Source organism: Triticum urartu, chromosome 1, assembly GCF_003073215.2.
Source record: "Triticum urartu cultivar G1812 chromosome 1, Tu2.1, whole genome shotgun sequence".
NCBI classification, from domain to species: domain Eukaryota; kingdom Viridiplantae; phylum Streptophyta; class Magnoliopsida; order Poales; family Poaceae; genus Triticum; species Triticum urartu.
This window is the reverse complement of record NC_053022.1, coordinates 486,053,041-486,073,547: the sequence shown is the minus strand read 5'-3', so window position 1 is coordinate 486,073,547 and position 20,507 is coordinate 486,053,041. Positions and strand designations below refer to the sequence as shown.

The 20,507-nt window shown below is 46.2% G+C and overlaps 1 protein-coding gene across 2 annotated transcripts; it reads right to left on the bottom strand.

Annotated features, from left to right (window-relative positions):
- Positions 1-13,753: 13,753 nt before the first annotated feature.
- Positions 13,754-17,557, bottom strand: LOC125536121. Of its 2 annotated transcripts, XM_048699274.1 has the most exons (3): positions 16,253-17,557; positions 14,764-14,880; positions 13,754-14,119 (listed from the first exon to the last, which is right to left on the bottom strand). In XM_048699274.1, the coding sequence occupies exons 1-2, from the start codon at positions 17,460-17,462 to the stop codon at positions 14,789-14,791; spliced, it is 1,302 nt and encodes a 433-aa protein (XP_048555231.1). In that variant the 5' UTR covers positions 17,463-17,557; the 3' UTR covers positions 13,754-14,119; positions 14,764-14,788. The 2 variants fall into 2 exon arrangements, with proteins under 2 accessions (XP_048555231.1, XP_048555223.1); XM_048699266.1 differs by lacking the exon at positions 13,754-14,119 and having other exon boundaries at positions 14,613-14,880.
- Between the last annotated feature and the right edge of the window lie 2,950 nt (positions 17,558-20,507).

Here is a 20,507-nt window from a genome sequence, read left to right as displayed (position 1 = left end):
GTCTGATTTAGAAGGAACAAATCCAAGTTTTTGCATATTGTGACAGAGGCGAGAATACCATGCCCTTGGAGCTTGTTTTAATCCATATAGAGCTTTATCAAGTTTACACACATAAGAAGGAGTACTCTTACTTTCAAACCCAGGAGGTTGTCTCATGTACACGTCCTCTTCCAGAACACCATGGAGAAACGCATTCTTCACATCAAGCTGCCTGAGACTCCATCCTCTGGAAACAGCAATAGACAAAACGAGACGAATTGTGGCAGCTTTTACCACAGGACTAAAAGTATCTTCGTAGTCTATGCCATATCGTTGCTTAAAACCTTTTGCAACGAGTCTAGCCTTATAACGGTCAATGGTTCCATCAGATCTCCTCTTAATTCTGAAAACCCATTTGCAATCAATTAAATTTTTACCTTGCTGTGGTGGAACCAGATACCATGTTTTATTTTCCTTGAGTGCCATGTATTCCTCATTCATTGCCTTCTTCCACTTATCATCACAAAGTGCTGCAGCAAGAGTTTTTGGTTCATCTGGTTCTCTTGTGGAACAGACCAAACCATATTTAGTCATATGTTTATAATTTACGGGTTGAGTTACCCCTTGTTGCAGTCGTGTACGCCGTGATGGTGGAGCCACAGGATCTGTAGTCACAGAGGATCCAGGGTGCTGCGCAGAATCGTCCGCTGCTGATCCCGAGGCGGATCCTGTCGCTGCAGCCGCACCAGTGCCCGATGAAGATCATGTCGCCACAGTGGCGCCAGCGCCCGCCGGGTCGCCCTGATCCTCTGTGGCAGACGGCTGAAGCGCGGCGTCTGCACTTGGCACAGAGAATCCCGAGCCCCGCGCCTCTGCGTGCACGCCGGTCGGTCGGCTGCTCGTGGCGGGGCCCGCTGGACCCGCGTCCTCCCTGGCACGCGCCAAGTCCCGCCGCTTGTATGTGACGGGTTGGGCTCCGTACCGAGCGCCGGTTGGAGGAGACCGCGTGTCGGGCACGGGGTCGCAGCGGCGGGAGTCTGGCTCAGGGGCGCATGCGCCTGCGCCTGTGGTGCCTGATCCCGAGGAGGATCCTCCCTCCTGCGCCGTTATCGATCCCGAGGTGGATCCAGTCGCCTGCACCGCTGCTGATCCCAAGGCAGATCTGTCCCCTGCCACGGGACACATGGGATATAGCCCAAAATTTTCTCTGTTTACGTCATTTTCTTCGCCGTTTTCTCTGCCGTTTTCACCTGTTGCATCAACACAGGACTCATGCATGCCATTAGATGAGTTAGCCAACAGTTGATCATCACTATTTCGTCCCCCTTGATCAAAGCTAGTGAGATGAGGAGGCAAGAGAAGAATTTCTTCCCGAAGAAGTGCGCCGGCATTAGGGTGGAGAACAACAAAAGGGAACTTAGTTTCATCAAAAACGACATCACGGGATATGTAAACACGTCCATTGGAAACATCCAGACACTTAGACTCCCTTATGGTGAGCACTATAGCTAAGGAACACGCACTGTTTTGAGCGAAACATCAGTTTACGAGTATTATAGGGACGTAGGTTTGGCCAACACGCACACCCAAAAACACGTAGAGACTTATAGTCTGGTTTTGTGTGAAGAAGCCTTTCTATAGGAGTTTCATGGTGAATGACACGACCAGGAAGCATGTTTATGATATGGACGGCAGTGAGAAACGCTTCATCCCAAAATTTGAGAGGCATGGAAGCGCCGGCCAAAAGAGCAAGGCCAACTTCAACGATGTGGCGATGCTTGCGTTCAGCTGACCCATTTTGCTGGTGAGCATGTGGGCATGACACGTGGTGTGAGATTCCAAGTTTCTGGAAGGAGTTCAACTTTTCGTACTCCCCTCCCCAATCGGATTGGACAGCAATAATTTTGCTGTCAAACTTTCGTTCAACTAGAGCTTGAAAGTTTTTGAAAACTTGAAACACATCAGAACGTTTCTTTAAGAGATAGATCCAAGAGAATTTGCTATAGTCATCGATAAAACTGACATAGTAGTTGTGTCTACCAACAGAAGTGGGAGCAGGGCCCCAAACATCAGAAAAAATCAACTGTAATGGTTTGGTAGAAATGCTGATAGAGATTGGGTAAGGCAACTGATGACTCTTAGCTTTCTGACATGAATCACAAATTGTTTCATTATGATGCTCACCAACAAACGGGAGTTTACTTTTCCTAAGCAACTTTTCAACTAAAGAAAAAGACGCATGTCCTAAACAATCATGCCAACGTGTGGATGACAGCTTGATAGCACCACAAGCTTGTTTATTTTGTCTTCGAAACTCCGGAATCAATGGGTAAAGGCCGTCAATGCATCTACCTCGATAGAGAATTGTCCTCGTTGCCTGATCCTTGATCAAAAAATAATAAGGATGAAATTCCAAAAAAACATGATTGTCAAGGGCAATACGATGGACAGAAAGAAGACTTTTATTAGCATTAGGGACATGCAGAATTTTCCTAAGATGAATGTTGCGATGAGGGGCACCAAATATTGAGTGACCAAAGTGACTTATACTCATACCTTCTCCGCTAGCAGTATGGATTTGATCCTTGCCGTGGTACTTTTCCTTCATGGTGACTTTCTCGAGCTCATTGGTGATGTGATTAGTGGCTCCGTTGTCGACGTACCAATTGGTGTCGACGCCATAGGAGCCATCGGCCGCTGCAGCAACTTTCTCCTCATCTTGCGAGTCGTAGTCGTCCTCATCATACCTGTACCAGCAGTCCTTCGCTGTGTGGCCAGGCTTGCCGCAGATCTGACACCGAGGAGCGTCGGGGCGGTTCCTACCGCCACCACCAGTGCCGCGGCCTCGGCGACCACGGCCTCCAGATTGAGGTGGCGTGGGGCCACGGTTGCCGCCGCCGGACCTGCCCTTGGTGCGAGAGGAGCCACGCGAGCGGGAGCCGCCACCCCGTCCACGAGTGGCCATGTTTGCGGACGACTTGAAGCCGCCGCCGCCGCCAGATCCTTGGAACTGTGCCATGCGTTGATCAAAATTTGACGGCATGGCAAAAAGCTCATCAAGGGTTACCTGACTCACGCGGGCGTCTAGGGCAGAGACGAGTGGCTGATAGTCGGCGTCGAGCCCGTGGATGATGTCGGAGGCCAGTTCATCGTCGGGGATCGCCTTTCCCGCGGCTGCGAGTTCGTCGGCGTAGCCGCGCATGGCGGCCAAGTAGGAGGCGACGGAGAGGTTGCCCTTCTGCGCGTTGATGAGGGAGGTTCAGATGTTGTTGATGCGGCTGGCGGACTGCGAGGAAAACATGCCGGCGAGCGTCGTCCAGAGCGCGCCCGCGGTGGTGACCGTGGTCACCGTGAGCAGCACCTCGCGCGTCAGATTGTTCAGCAGGTATCCGAGAACCTGCTGATCCTCCCTGACCCAGATTGGGTGGAGAGGGTTGGGCGATGATTCCTCCTTGCCTTCCTTGGTGGTGACGAGGAGTCTCGCCGGCTCCGGCTGAGTGCCGTCGACGTAGCCGAAGACACCGGCGCCACGCAGCCGGGGGATCACTTGCGTGCGCCATAGCACATAGTTTGTGCGCGTCAGCTTCTCGGTAACTTGGCCATTGAGGTTGGCTTGGGAAGCGCCGGAGGATGAAGACATGGCTAGGACTAGATGGAGTTTGTTTGGAGCTTAGATGGGAAAAGGATGGCTCTGACTACCATGTGCGATAGCTGGAAACGTCTTAGCCTGTTGAGGCCGACGGGTTCGTGTTATATAGAGTTGGGGCGCACCTCCCAACCATAGCGCATACATTGTTGAGATTACATGAGGGAATGAGATATTCAAGGAAGAGATAGAACTTGGAGATCAAGGAAAATAATCTATCTCTATCTATCTATCCTAACTACCTCATGCAGCCGGGTGGACCTCATGGCGCACGGGTGGTGCAACCACATTGCGTTCAACAGTGTTTACAACTTGCTCAGCCACACTTTGGGCAAATTCTGATGGATGTCTTGCATTTTTTTTACATGGCTCAGTGTTATGTCCTTTGAACTTTGGATGGATCAGTATCTTTTAGAAGGTGAAGTTAGGGCTTCGAGTATCTTGCCTTAGACTGTTCTGGGATCTTGTTATCATCAGCTATTACATGTATGCGGTTGCGGAATCTGGAGTTTAGCTTAATCCTTGGCATTGTAATGTTGAGAGGAACCTGTATATTGGAGGGGTTTATTAAGCTGCTTGAAGTGTTGCTGTCTTGCTGATCTTGGAGACTTGGAACCCTGGCGTGCTATGCAACGGATAACTCAGTGCTGTATGCTTGATCCGTGCCAGTTTTCTCCCCTTCCTTTAAGAAGCTGTGAGTTTTGAGCTGTAAAGATGGTAAAGCTGCTGCTCTTGCGTGGGCACAAACTGTCCATTTTACTACTGCTCTTACCGCTACGTGATTTCTTCAGTCTTGGGAAACTGGGAAGAGGAGTAGGATAGTACGGATGAGTGATCACTGATCAGCGTGTGCCCTCGCGTTGTGCTTCATGTCAGGGTGATCAGCGTGCGCCAGCAAGTAACCACGGAAAACAATTCTCTTGTCCTCGACTAGACTCAAAAGCGGCCCTTGTGTCTGGTGATCTTGGGGTGATCTTGGATCACAGTTTAGAGGCGCATGCTACAGCATTCCAGAAAGATGACATGTTTCAATCAATTTTTTGCCAGTAGGTTTTTTATCATCTGAAACACCTTGCAACCAAATCTAGACAACTACAAATACCACCGCATATGGTCGGGTTACCACCGAATTATTACCAACCCAAAATCCACATCTCCACATCCAGGCAGGCATACTACAATTTTGGAAAAGAAAGCCCTCCCAGGATGAAAGCGAGCAAGATCCTCTCCCTGTCCGCCGAGACCGTGCGCTGCAGCACGTCGCCGTCCACGAGCCGCAGCTTCCCCGTGCAGTGATCCACCGAGGCGAGGGCGCCCTCCCAGAAGCGCCGGAAGTCCGCGAGCGAGCATGACTTCAGCGCGCCTTCCATGGCGGCAACGTCCGCGTGCGCGAAGCCGTACATGTCCACGCAGCTCTGGTACACCGCCCGCGCGTCCTCGGAGATCTTCGGGTCCTGCGCCAGCTTCTTGCCGGCGCTCTCGGTGGCCTCGGACGACTGGAGGGCGGCCCTCACGGCGATGACGCCGTAGGCGCTGGCCGTCCCGTGCGCCGCGCAGCGTCTGCCGGCAGAGCTCCAGCTCGCGCTGGCCCTGCCAGGCGCTCGTCTTGTGGCACGCGTCGGCGACGGACATGGACGGGTCGCCGGCGCATGCGCTGGCGTCGGTGCTGCCGGAGAGCAAGGAGATGGCCCCGAGAGATACCGCGACGACGCAGATGATTGGTGTGTTCTTCATGTTTGCTCGATCTCTGTATAAACCTATGCGCGCTCTGCAACCTCTGTGTGTATCGAAAGGAACACAAGCACGGCTTTTATAGAACGGCCCTGCCAAGGAGTGTAGTAGCCAAACTGAAAATATACTGTACATGCAGCATATCTAGACCAATTAATGCGTATCATTATGCAGCAAGCTGTAGAAGCCAATGAATCTTTAATATCAATGTGTAGCATTAGTTTTCGGGTGTGGCTAGTATCTCTAATCTAAATGAGAATTAAATGTGTAGCATTAATCTTAATCTAGCTCACCTGAGTACATATTTATCTTTCCTGCTTCCTTTTTTTTCACTTTTATATTTTCCCCATTTTACGTTTTATTCTTGAATTTTTTGTTGCATTTCTATTTAAAAAAAATACCGAATACAGTAGTGGATGGCAGTAACCTATAGAGCCCCAATAAATGCTTAAAATCAATGTGTAGCATTAGTTTATGGGTGTGCCTATCTCTGATCTAAATGAGAATTAAATCTCATCTAGCTCACTTGAGTATATATATTTTTCTCCCCCCTTTTCCATTTTATTTCACTTCTATATTTTTTTCTCATTTTATGTTTATTATTGACCTTTTTTGCATTTCTATTTTAGAAAATATGCAAATGCAGTAGTGGGTGGCATGTGGACATACCGTTGAGCACGGCCGGGCAGTTGTGCAAGTGTACTTACGCATGGCGCGGAAAAAATAAAAATAGACCCAGATAAAGTAATTCAGTAAAAGGGAAAAGGAAGAAAAACAATCATTAATGCGTATCATTATGCAACAAACTATAGAGTCCAATAAATTTTTAAAATCAATGTGTAGCATTAGTTTATGGGTGCCACTATCTTTGTTTTAAATCAGAATTAAATCTTATCTAGCTTACTTGAGTATATATATTTTTCTTTGCTCCTTTCCCATTTTCTTTCATTTTTTTCTCATTGGAGGGTAAGGGGAAGGGAAGAGAGAGGAAGGAGGCCGCGGAATAGGACGGGAGCTCGTTGGAGGGTAAGAGGAAGGGAAGGGAGAGGAAGGAGGCTGCGGCGGCTGCTGGAGCGAGCTTCGGCGAAAAAGGACGGCTCCAGCCAGAGCGGGATCCAGCCCAGCTATCCTTCCTTGCATTGGGCTAGAGGAAGAGGGGATCGGGATGAGGTGGACAAGTGGCCGGGGTTTGTTCAAGAGCAGAGAGCTGCAGATAAGCTCACAAAGGAGATGAAGTGGTGGCGGGTCCCATGGGGACACGCGTCACACGAGGGATGTGGTCGACGAGCAAGTAGAATCTGCCGGTTGAAGGGAATAATTTCCCTTTTCTTAAGCATGTGCCGAAAGCTACATCCGATGGTGTGTAAATAAATTTAAAGATTATTTCGATCGACATCGGATAACATAGCATGTTTAAGTAGGCAATGACATTTCTCGGAAGTGAGTTCATCAAATCCTACTAAATTATCCCAATTTTTCCCATAATTTTTGGACGGCATAATGCAGCGTGTCGTACCAGGTAAAGATATACACAGAACATTCACCATTTAGCGTTTTGTTCTGTCAAGATTGAAAATGAATAGATTGAAAGTTTATTTGATAAAAAAGAATAACTTGACGTGTATACATGCATTCATTGGGTGGTGAGTGTACGTGCAATGTGTTTCTAAAAAATCCAAGAAAGAAAAGCAGGCCACGTACGCTGCCGGATCTAGTAAAAAACCTGGCTGCTGGCAGGGCGAGACAGAAAGAGAAGCGGCTCCTCATCCAGCCCGGTGCCGCGCGCCGCCGGACTTCCATCACCATCTCCTCGTCTCCAAGCGCAGCCGCCCGCTGCTTCTTCCCTACACGTACGCGTGTGCCTATTCCATCTCCTCGTTCTCGCCTCGCCCCTCCATTACCGTCAGTCAGTCTCCAAGCGCAGCAGTCGACCAGATGCTCCCGCGCCCCTCCATATATGCAGGTATTGCTCTTGTTTGAATTGATCTCTCAGTTGTCCCTCCGTGATTCACATCTTTGCCGGCGCCCTTGTTGCCAAGGGTGATAGATACACCAAGTAATTCGCGTTCTGACGGCCCTCGATAACTAATCAGGAACTGGAGGAACGTAGGAATTTGCTGCAACAGAAGGTTTGATTGTTATTCAGTCTGGACTTTGTGAAGAGGACGATGCATCGTCGGTTTCTGAACGTGATAGCGCAGGACGTGAACACTCGCGTGAACTCGCTCTACCTCATCGACCCGTGGAAGCACCTCTTCCACCCGCCATCATCAACAACAGGAAATAATAAAAGAGAAGACGCCGAACCGGAGAAGGCAAAACGAGGGGCGCCGCCGGCGATAGATCGCCTGAGGCTGCAACAGAAGCCGCGATTCAGGTTCGAATCGAACCTCCGCGCCAAGCCCACGCGTCCCTTCTCGGCTCTGCTGATGAAAGAGAACAGCCTCCTGCTGGCGGCCAACACCAACAGCCCATTCCTCTACGACGTCGACCTCAACTCGGTCCAACCCATTCACCCCATGCATCCTCTCAGGGGGCCCAACTGCGTCTGCTTCTCCGCGCCACCCCAGGCCGACCCCGGCGGTCACCGTCACTACTCGGGCTCTCGACCCTGCCTCTATGTCCTCGACCTGTCGCCGCCGGCCGCCACCGTCGGCTTCTCCTTCGAGGTCCTCAGCTACGTCTCTAAGAATCTCTTCTCCGTCTGTGAACCTGAAAGTCTGAACCACAACTACATCAATTCGTTCCACTGGGAAACGCTCCCGCCGCCGCCGTTTCTACTAGCCGATGATGCTGCCTGTGTTAGAAGAGCTACTGGGCGCTGCCCTTCCACGGCAGAGCGGAGCATGTTCCCGAGCTCGGCCTCTCTTTCGCGCTGTCTGCTTTCAGACCCCACCGCCTGTGTGCTATGGACTGCACTGCGATGCGGTCTGCCCGTGCCGGTCCGCTGGCATTGCGGCATACTTTTGATTGTCTCGACCTGCCGGAGGAGAAGTGGTCACCGTACAAGCGCCACCTGGTGAGCCTGGGCGCGGGGAGCTTTTGCATAGTTTCCTTCTGTAAGGCCATGAAGCGCGGCTTCGTCGTCCTCACCGGCGTGGAGGTGAAGCCCTGCAACAATGGCGATGGTCCTCTCCGGGTGATCAAGCACCTGTCGAAACGCTGCAGCCTTGGATCTCATAGGATCAACTGTGTGCTTTGACCGAACCATTTAAGTTGATTGCCTGGAGGCAGAATGGCTCATCCTTCGAACTAGCTTTAAGTGTGTAATCTCTACTCTGCTCTTTTTCTATTTAGTTGGATGCCTGGACACTTGTTTTCTAGGTCTTGATATGTCATATGCTGCTGCATTTCATCTGGCAGTGCCTGACTGTGTTAGACAACTTGGTTGAATGATTTTAGAACTTGCTTAAGCTCCTCTTCTTAGTCCGTCTGTCTATCACTACAGCTTTGGTTAATTGCAGAGATTCTCTTCTGCTGATCATAACAGTTTTTATTGCAAGTGATCAGTCATTAACATGTTTTTGTTGTTGTTTTTAACCTTATAGGATGCTGAACTTATATACTCCCTCTGTCCCAAAATTCTTGTATTAAATTTGTCTAGATATGGATGTATTTAATACTAAAACATGACTTGATACATCCGTATTTAAACAAATCTAAGAAGAATTTTGGGACGGAGTGAGTACCTTTCAAAGAGCTTTAGTTTTTTTTTCATGAGGAAATCACATCGTATGTTTTCTTATGGTGAATGTTCTGTATATCTTCACCTGGTACCACGCGCTGCATTATGCCGTCCAAAAATTATGGGGAAAAAATTAGGATAGTTTAGTAGGATTGGATGACCTCACTTCGGATGAAATGTCATTGCCTACTTAAACATGCATGCTATGCTATCCGATGTTGATCGAAACCATCTTTAAATTTATTTACATGCCATTGGATATAGTTTTTGGCACATGTTTAAGAAAATAGTTGTATGTATATTCGTTAGAATCTAAGCATCCATAAAAAAAATTGAATGTTTTGATGGAAAATTAGTTTTCTATATGATCTTTCCACGTTTATTGAGCTTTCGGTCCGCAAGAGATAAACCTTCCAACACATTATTAGGAAGCATCCACGTGGTCATAAAAATTGGTCTATTATTCCCTAAAATGGATCCACCAAAATGATAAGTTTATGGTGAACAATATTTTTCTATGTCCACATGCCATCCACTACTACATTTGGACATTTTCTAAATAGAAATGCAATAGCGAACGAACCAGTGGTTGAATGGTTAGAGGAACTGCGGTATCTCCAGCCCTCCAGGGTTGAAATCCTGGTGCTTGTATTTATTTCTGGATTTATTTCAGGATTTCCGGCGATGCGCATTCAGTGGGAGGAGACGTTCCCGTCGACGACGAGGTGCCTACGGTGACTTCGTAAATCTTAAGATGATATGCCGGCTCAGTCGTTCGGTGGTGCTCATAGGGATAGGGTATGCGTGTGTGCGTTCATAGGGGTGAGTGTATGCGCGTGTATATGAGCGCTTGTGTCTGTACTGATGTTAAAAAAATATTAAAAATGCAATAAAAAAGTTGAGAATAAAGCGTAAAATGAGAAAAATATAGAACTGAAAGAAAATGGAAAAGAAGAAAAAAAACATACTCAAGTGAGCTAGATGAGTCTAATTCTCGTTTAGATCAGAGATAGCAACGCCCATAAACTAATGCTACACATTGATTTTAAGAATTTATTTATTGGTCTCTACAGGTTGCTGCATAATGATACACGTTAATGATTTTTTTTTTTGCTTTTCTTTTGTCTTCTTTATCTGGGTTCTATTTTTGTTGTTTCTACACCGCGCCTAACTACACTTGCATGACTGCCATGATGTGTGCAATAGTGTGTCCACATGTCATCCACTACTGCATTTGCATATTTTCTAAAATAGAAATGCAACAAGTTGAGAATAAAACGTAAAATGGGACAAAAAATGGTAAAAGTGAAAACACTGGAAAGGAGGAAAAAAATTATATACTCAAGTGGGCTAGATGAGATTTAATTCTCATTTAGATCGGAGATAGCCACACCCAAAAACTAATGCTACACATTAATTTTAAGGATTTATAGGGCTCTATAGGTTGCAGCATAATGATACACATTAATGTTTTTTTCATGTTTTCCTTTTCTAATGGATTACTTTATCTGGGTTTTTTTTTTCACATCACGTGTAGATACACTTGCGCGACTTTCCAGTTGTGCACAAAAGTATGTCCACAGGCCGTCCACAACTGCATTTGCATATATAATTTAAAATAGAAATGCAATAAAAAGTCTAGAATAAAATGTAAAATGAGATAAATATAAATGTGAAAGAAAATGGGAAGAAGGAAAAAAATATATATTCAAGTGAGGTAGATGGGATTTAATTCTCATATAGATCGGAGATAGCCACACCCATAAACTAATGCTACACATTGATTATTAGGATTTATTGGGCTCTATAGGTTGCTGCATAATGATACACATTAATGATTTTTGTTCTTTTTTTTCCTTTTCCACCGAATTATTTTATCTGGGTTCTATATTTTTCTCACGCCGCACATAACAACACTTGCACGACTGCCCGCTGATGTCCACAAGCCGTCTACAACTGCATTTGCATTTTTTAAATAGCTGAAAATAAAACGTAAGATGAGAAAAATATATAAGTGAAAGAAAATGGAAAGGAGGGAAGAAAAATATATTCATGTGAACTAGATGAGATTTAATTCTCATTTAGATTAAAGAAATCCACACCCATAAACTAATGCTACACATTGATTTTAAGGATTTATTGGGCTCTATAGGTTACTGCATGGCGATATACATTAATGATTTTTCGCTTTTCTACTGATATCTGGGTTCTATTTATTGTTTTTCACACCGGGCGTAACTATGCTTGCATGACTGCCCAGCTGTGTGCAAAAATATGTCCACATGCCATCCACTACTACATTTGGAGATTTTCTAAATAAAAATGCAATAAAGAAGTCAAGAACAATGCGTGAAATGAGAAAAATATAGAACTGAAATAAAATGGAAAAGGAGGAAAGAAAAATATATACTCGAGTGGGATTGATGAGGTTTAATTCTCATTTAGACGAGAGATAGCCACACCCATAAACTAATGCTACACACTTATTTTAAGGATTTATTGGGCTCTACAGGTTACTGCATAATGATACAGATTAAAGTTATTTTTTCTTTTGCTCATTTTGTTCCGAATTAGTTTATTTGGGTTCTATTTAGTTTTACGCCGCATGTAACTATACTTGCATGACTGGCCGGCTGTGCGCAACAGTATGTCCACATGCCAGCCACTACTGTATTCGCGTATTTTCTAAAATAGTAATGCAATAGAAAAATCAAGAATAAAACATAAAATGGGGGAAATATAAAAGTGAAAAAAATGGAAGCAGGAAAGATAAATATGTACTCAAGTGAGCTACTCCCTCCGTTCGGAATTACTTCTCGCGGAAATGGATGTATCTAGACGTATTTTAGTTCTAGATACATCCATATCCGAGACAAATAATTCCGGACGGAGAGAGTAGATTAAGATTAATGCTACACATTTAATTCTCATTGAGATTAGAGATACTAGCCACACCCGAAAACTAATGCTACACATTGATATTAAGGGTCTGTTTGGTTCCAAATAAGTCACCAACTTATAAGTCGAAAAGTGAAAAAAAAGTGACTTATTTTGCCAAACAGACCCGACTTATAAGTCACCCCAACTTATAAGTCATAAGTTGCTCCACCCCAACTTAAAACTTATAAGTCACCCCCTTTTATGTGGGTCCCACCACCTGCATGATGTTGATTGGTGTGAAAAGGTGTGTCAGGTGATTTACAAGTCAGGTGACAACCAAACAGGCGTGACTTATAAGTCACTAGTTTTAAGTCACCTGACTTATAAGTCGGGTGACTTATTGAAACCAAACATGCCCTAAAGATTCATTGGCTTCTACAGCTTGCTGCATAATGATACGCATTAATTGGTCTAGATATGCTGCATGTACAGTATATTTTCAGTTTGGCTACTACACTCCTTGGCAGGGCCGTTCTATAAAAGCCGTGCTTGTGTTCCTTTCGATACACACAGAGGTTGCAGAGCGCGCATAGGTTTATACAGAGATCGAGCAAACATGAAGAACACACCAATCATCTGCGTCGTCGCGGTATCTCTCGGGGCCATCTCCTTGCTCTCCGGCAGCACCGACGCCAGCGCATGCGCCGGCGACCCGTCCATGTCCGTCGCCGACGCGTGCCACAAGACGAGCGCCTGGCAGGGCCAGCGCGAGCTGGAGCTCTGCCGGCAGACGCTGCGCGGCGCACGGGACGGCCAGCGCCTACGGCGTCATCGCCGTGAGGGCCGCCCTCCAGTCGTCCGAGGCCACCGAGAGCGCCGGCAAGAAGCTGGCGCAGGACCCGAAGATCTCCGAGGACGCGCGGGCGGTGTACCAGAGCTGCGTGGACATGTACGGCTTCGCGCACGCGGACGTTGCCGCCATGGAAGGCGCGCTGAAGTCATGCTCGCTCGCGGACTTCCGGCGCTTCTGGGAGGGCGCCCTCGCCTCGGTGGATCACTGCACGGGGAAGCTGCGGCTCGTGGACGGCGACGTGCTGCAGCGCACGGTCTCGGCGGACAGGGAGAGGATCTTGCTCGCTTTCATCCTGGGAGGGCTTTCTTTTCCAAAATTGTAGTATGCCTGCCTGGATGTGGAGATGTGGATTTTGGGTTGGTAATAATTCGGTGGTAACCTAGTGACATGCGGTGGTATTTGTAGTTGTCTAGATTTGGTTGCAAGGTGTTTCTTAAAAAAAAAAACTAGTGGCAAAACCGCAAAATTGATTGAAACATGTCATCTTCTGGAATGCTGTAGCATTGTGTGCCTCTCACATTTATTTTTGATTCGAATCTGCTCGTATATTGAACTGAGCTGAGAATACATGGCGAAGGGTCTCCGTGGTTCTGCTCACCCTGACATGAAGCACAACGTGAGTCGGCATTTCGTCAAACCAACCATTGATAGGTGAAATTCCGGTCCGACTGAACATCGCTGAGGTGTTCCGAAGAAACTTTGGCAAATTCACGGGGTGAATTCGCACTCTTCGCTCAGGTCTCACGGATCGAGCCGGATTCGATGGTGGAAATTGATGAATCAGTGGTGGTGTAAGGGTGGCTTTGAATACCAAATGTTGGCAACCTTGTGCTTAATTAGTTCGCTCAATCATGTAGCAGCTCTCTATTCAACGGTTGCCTGCTAGAACCAGTAGTAAAATGGACAGTTTGGGGAGCACAGAGCAAGCATACAGGTTTGAGTCATGCCAGGGTTCCAAGTCTCCAAGGCCAGCAACACTTCAAGCATCTTAAACCCCTCCAACTCTCAACATTACAATGCCAAGGATTAAGCTAAACTCCAGATTCCGCAACGGCATACATGTAATAGCTGATGATAACAAGATCCCAGAACAGTCTAAGGCAAGACGCTAATAGCCCTAACATCACCTTCTAAAAGATACTGATCTATCCAAAGTTAAAAGGGCATTAACACTGAGCCATGTAAAAAAAGAAAACCAAAATATGCAAGACATCCATCAGATTTTGCACAGAGTGTGGTTGAACAAGTTGCAAACATGAGTCTCACAGCAGTCCCCAAAATGATCTGTCAGGAAACTACCACCCTACGCCTCCAAAACAACTCTGATCTGACAATTTAGAGATACCTGAAAAGCGAATTGTAAACATGAGTCTCACCAATCTCTTTGCAATAATGTTGAAAATGGATTAAACACTAGGGGCGTGTGAATAATCCTATGGAGGGAATGGGTGACATGAAATCAACTGCTTTTCCCCCCTTTTCTTCTTGAGCTCCATATAAGTAAAAGTAAACAGAAACATGAGTTCAGACATAAATAACAGCACAAGCACATTCGCATGATCCCATCCACATTGTTTTGGAACAGTTACAAAAATGAGATGCCATATGAACGCTGCAATATGCTATGTTTATTTTCTGTTGGGACAACAAATGAAGCAAGAAGGTTCACCATAATCTTTGGAACAGTTTAGCAAAGATCAGTTGCTGATAACATTTCACCATAATGAATGAAAATGGCTCATCATAACCAAAAATCTGGGCATCTGCTAACCTCAACTACCGTTATCACCGTGTTTTCACACTCTGAACTTTAAATTTGTAATAATAAATCGCTCAGGTGCATTAAAAACTAGTGTTACTCAATAGAATTGGCAGCTGGCAGACATGTGCATCAAATAGTACTTATTTTTCCAAATAACACACTGCTGACATTGCAAGAGAAATGGACTGTGATGGATAATACATGAAAGATAGGTTATGCGAAAGTACCAAGATAGGAATTAGATGGTACACTTCACTTCATCAGCTCTACTTCCACACACAAAGTCTCCTTTTTGACCATGTCAGGCGATGTCTCCCTTTTCACAGCGGTCTTCTTGCTCCAATCTTCAACCATTTAAACAAGAATAAACAGTCAATTACAATGTATACATTTCTCTGAATAGTATATATGGCTTGAAATGGCAGAACAGGTTACAGTAATTAGATGAATGACACGCATAAGTGTCGAATCAAAACAATAACAAAGAAAATACCATGTCCCCTACGCTGTTTTGATACACGATACGGGTGCAGTGACATGACACTTCCAAAAACAAGGGTACAGCAATCATCGGTCTGAAATGATAATACAAGGCGGTGTAGATCTCTAAGGAGCAGCATTAAAAGGGGTGGACATGCGGAAAGATGCCATCAAGCAGCCAGCAGCAATGGTCGGGGAGCATGTCCACATTGTGCATGAGAGGAAGGCTTGTATACATTATGAAGCATGTTTCAAATATTTAAACATCGACATGATTCAGATACTGAGCAATACATAATGGAATCTTTGGTATAGGATGCAGCAGGTATGACAACTCACTGAAGTATCAGGGAAACCTTTACCTACCAACACAAGTTAATAGGCTGATATTTTCTCCATATTTTTATCGAAAAGGAAGTTAAACCCCCTGGCCTCTGCATCATTGGATGTACACAGCCGAGAAAAATAAGAAATGTAACACAAATAGACAGTCACAAGTGGCATGAGCTGTGCCTGCCACTAGGATGATCTTGGCCCATTCTGATGGGGTTTAAAAGGCAGCTAAATAAGAAGGTACAAATGAACAGACTAGAACAGATTCAGCCTTTCTATTAACTTGGCTGCACTTCTCCCTTCTTACTATTTATTTTTTTACGGCAATGTCCCTATCTATTTAGCAATGGTGGACTACAATAGAAAGGCAACAATTACTATTGTTCCTTCAATTCAGCCAATTTACAACAAAATTATACTCCATCCGTCCCAAAATAAGTGTCTCAACTTCTCAACTTTGTACTAACCTTAGTACAAAGTTGTACTAAGGTTAAGACACTTATTTTGGGAAGGAGGGAGTAGTACAATTTATATACAGAGGACCCTACATAAGCTTCCAAGCACACAATTTCAGAAGATGTGTTAAAACAAAAAATGTGCCCACAATCTGACAATTGTATAGTATACTCTATTCTTCCTTGCTTGGATGCACTTCCCCTCTTATATCTAGTTGTAGTTGACCACAATAGAAAGGGAGCACTACACAGTTCCTCAAAAACATTTCAATTTACTCCCAAATTCTAGCACACTTTGTATACTCAGAGCAGAGGACTGCAAGCACATAATTTCAGAAGATACGGTGAAAGGCGCCTAATTTAACAATTGCAGAGTATACTCATCTTCACCACTTCCATATATAGGTCAATCAAACAACTAATCAAGGAGATGAGAGTGTTAGTATACCTGCAGAGGGAATCTGGCTTGATTCCAGCCATGTCGGGAGCACACATGGTAGGATGGGGACACTGGGTATAGCTAGACGAGAGCTCCCTGTTATCTTCTCCTTCTCCATGTCCACGCCAAGAAGCTGGTTGCCGCACACAAGGTACACAACATGGCTGTTCAGTGGGTCAATTGCGCCAATCGCCGGCATCTCCTTCAAGGGTTCATCATCCCAAACTGTGGTAAACGCCACCTCGTGGTCCAGCGTCCAGGAGCTGCCACCGTCGTCGAGGGAGAAGGAGCTGACCACGTAGGGCTTCTCTTTGGACACCTCGATGTAGCGCAGCTTCCCCTCGCTCTCCCCCATGCGCCGGTAGCGCGCGAGTTTCCTCATGAACACCACGCCTTCGAGGTCAGGTAGCACGCTCCCTCTGGGCAGCTCCACGAACCGGAGCTCCGGCCTCTCGCTGAGCGGGTCCGCCGAGATGGCGCCCCAGCTCTCGTCGATCCACCACAAGCGGTCGCCGAAGGGCACCACGGCGCTGTCGATGTGCATCCGCCGACCGGCCGGCAATGGGGAGGGCAAGCCCGCCATTTTTTCCCACTTCCCCGTCTCCGAGAGAAACCGCCGAAAGACGAAGCCCTCCTCCTCCCTGCCGCTGCCGCCGATGGTAAACATCTCGGCTACCGCATACCTGTCAGGGGGTCCGTGCCCGCCCTGGGACTGGGTGAGGAGGCCGAGGTGCTGGTACATGGTGGTCCTCTTGGTGCCGTCGAGGTCCGGGAGGCGGTAGAGCTCGCCGCTGAGCGGGTTGAGGACGAAGCGCGTGACCTCCGGGTTGATGTCCATGCCGATGAAGAAGGACATGTCGCGGATCGCGCAGAGCATCGACTCGCCGGTGGCGGGGACGTCGAACTGGAAGCGGGACTCCCAGAAGCGCACGAGGAGGAGGCCGTGGCTGCTGGTGGCGGCGACGTGGCCCGGGACGGAGCCGTACACGCCGGTGGCGGGGTCGGGGAGGGGCCGCGGGTGGATGAAGTGGGCGGGGACGGTGAGGTTGGTGACGAACGGGGGCGCGTCGAGGTGCAGGGTCGCGCCCGGCGCCGGCGCGCCTGACTTGTCGACGTTGGTGAGCTGGATGAGGGCCCACGGGGGCCGCGAGGCGGCCGAGGACGAGGAGAGGGAGCGGCGGAGTCCGCCCGCGGCGGCGCCGGAGAGGCGGCGGAGCATTCTGCGTGTGGCGAGGAGGATTTTGCTGCGGCTTTTGGTTCACAGGAGGACTGCTGTGGACTGGTTCCAGCGAGGGGAATGCCCTGTGGCGTGTGGGCTGGTGGTGTTCTCCTGTCCTACTTTTGAGTTTTGACCCGGCTGTCTGCTCCAATTCGCCACCCCCTCTGCTTCTGCAGCAGCTTGAGTGATAAACGTCCATTCCTTTTGATTTATCAAAATGTAAGATGTTTTCTGACATTATGATAATGTGGAAAACGGTCTTATATTTGATTTGATAGCGAAGGAGTATAATATAAGCACGTGAGGAAATGTTGGGAGTAAAGATTTTGTGGGAGGTGTTAAAAAATGATTTTGTGGGAGGATGTCTTTTGATTTACACACATGAGAGGAAATATCTTCAAAGTAGAAATATTTTGTTTTCATACACATTTGCCTAGCTATAGGTGAAAACCTATGTTCCTCAATAATCATGGATTACAATTACGATGACAAACTAGGACGACATCATCAGAACGATACAAGTTAAATGGTCTCTCACAAGGTAATGAATCTTAGAAAGCGTGAAGGTGTAGCATGAGCGATCATCGTGGTTCCTTGACACCACTATGGCACTGCCACATCCTTGCAACAATTCGATTTGATGGTTGTAGAATTTGTGGCTTTCATAATGAGTGTTGACCTGGCCTTCATCAAGTTTTTGTCATTTCTCGGTTATTTCTAACCCTAATCCTGAGAGAGAGAGAAAAACTTGTTTTTTAATTGTTTGGAAGGAAAAAAACACATATGGAAGGGAATCAAGGTGCATTACTCCAAACTGAGCCAAATGGAACAAGTTCCATGTAAGTGATTCATCATCAGGCCCACCAAAGCTCAAGAAGGCCAACCATACTTCCACTCGTATAGGCAGTCGTATGAGGATCTAGTGGCACCCCCTCAATTACAGGAGCAACTCCCTTTTGAACACAATACAATCGAAGTCACTCACATACACGAGCATACACTTATTTCTACGAACGCACGCACGCACACCCTACCCTATGAGCACCTCTGAGAGACTGATCCGACATAACATTTTGAGATTTTATGAAGTCACCGCAAGCACCTCGCAGTTGACGGGAACGTCTCCTCCCCGGAAGTCCAAAATAAATCTAGGAATTCGTAAAGAGCATCACATCACCAGAGAGACCTAGCCGCCGCTAATGCATCCAGAGAGAGAAGATATCCGGAGAAGAAGAACCACCGGTGATCATTCTAGTTTTGTTCATCACCTCCATACTCATTTTTGTTTCATCACTGCCATTGTAAGAGGAATTCCAAGTTGTAAGATTAGTGTATATAACTCTATTCATACTCATCTAGAGATTGAGACTTGTTTAATCATTCATCTTATTATGGATCTTTACGGTATTATCGATATGATTTTCATAGATTTATTCTCTATGATGATTGGTTATTCTCTTCCGATGTGTGAGCTATTCCCCTGGGCATGGGAGATGCATGTAGGTGAATGGTAAGATTCATTTGTGCCTATCTTATATGTTGTCATTCGTATTTGTAGTCTTATTATTTGTCTAGTAAGTTGCTATACTATGGTGAACGCTATGCGTGTTGTCCAATTTAAGGGCCCAGACAACATGATCTAAAGATCTAAACATGTAACACATATTGTTTAGAGAGTCTGCGCCCTCCAACGCGACATGTGTAGACATTTATGAGGACCGAAGACAATATGAGATAACGGTTATCTACCGAATGTAATGCATGGTTCCAGTTTAACTACCTTAATTATGGAGATGACCACGTTGTGGCAACGTCAAAGCAGGACTATAGTGTGGAATACAATCCCACGAGGAGGAGTTCCATAAATCTAGGGTGATCCGCCTGTAGAACAGCCAAATGAAATATTAAACTCACGATGCAAGGTAACTGGGATTACCACTGAAGTGACACACTCGAGGTATACCATGATCTGAAATCTCTCTGCACCTAATTTCTCAACTGCAAAAAAACACTTTTATTTCAAGTCTTTAGTTTACGCTCTTTGCTTCCAAGTCGTTATTATTTTTGTTGCAACCATCTCATCATATTCACTAATCTGGTTTATTAGACTCTTGGAACACTAATAGCTTCTACAGAATCACAAGGAGTTACTTCACATAAGAGCTATGACAACTTGTGTGTGACAGAAACGTTGCTCATAAGTACTCTCCTCCACTCTTAGTCGGGACGATAACTATTTTAGGTTACTTACACGGAAGTTCTACACCATCATGTGTGGCTTACAGGTCATCAAGTATTTTTCGTGCACTGTTGCTAGGCAGTGAAGTGCAGAGTATTTGTTTCATAACTGTTCTAAGGTGTTGTTATTGTAGATACTTCCTATTACCGACATGGGTTCTACTCCTTCTAGGAAGACTTATTTGCCAGATTATATTCAACATTTTCCACTAGAGCTTCAGGATTCATTATTAGAACAATACCAAAATATCAAACTACTAAGATGCTTATTGTGGTGCATATTGTGCTGCAGCTAGTGGTGCTTCTTGTGGTGCATATTGTGCTGCAGCTGGTGGTGCTTCCTGTGGTGCGGCTGCTTGTTGTCCTGCAGCTCTACCAAGTTCTGGGCACTTCCTTTTGGTGTGGCCAGGCTCATTGCACACACTACAATGCCCAATTATGCCATGCTTGCTAAGCCTTGTGCCACCTTCCTCCTCTAGTGGACTTTTCCTTCTCTTTTTACTAGGCCTACCAACTTGTTTGTCAAATTTAGGTGGCCTCATTTCAGGACCATTCATTTTCTTCCACATTTTGGGATCACTACATGGCATTATGGCTCCACCATAAGCTGCTCTGAATGCATCTAAGCTGTAGCACTTGTGGACCGCTGATTCCGGCTTTATCCTTTCATGCCTAAAAGCTGCACAAGCATGTCTACAGGGGATTCCTGATAGCTGCCAAGCCCTACATGTGCACTCCATTTTGTCTACGCGCACCTTATATTCACCACGCAAACCATTTACTTTGAAAAAATTTTCCGCAGACGGA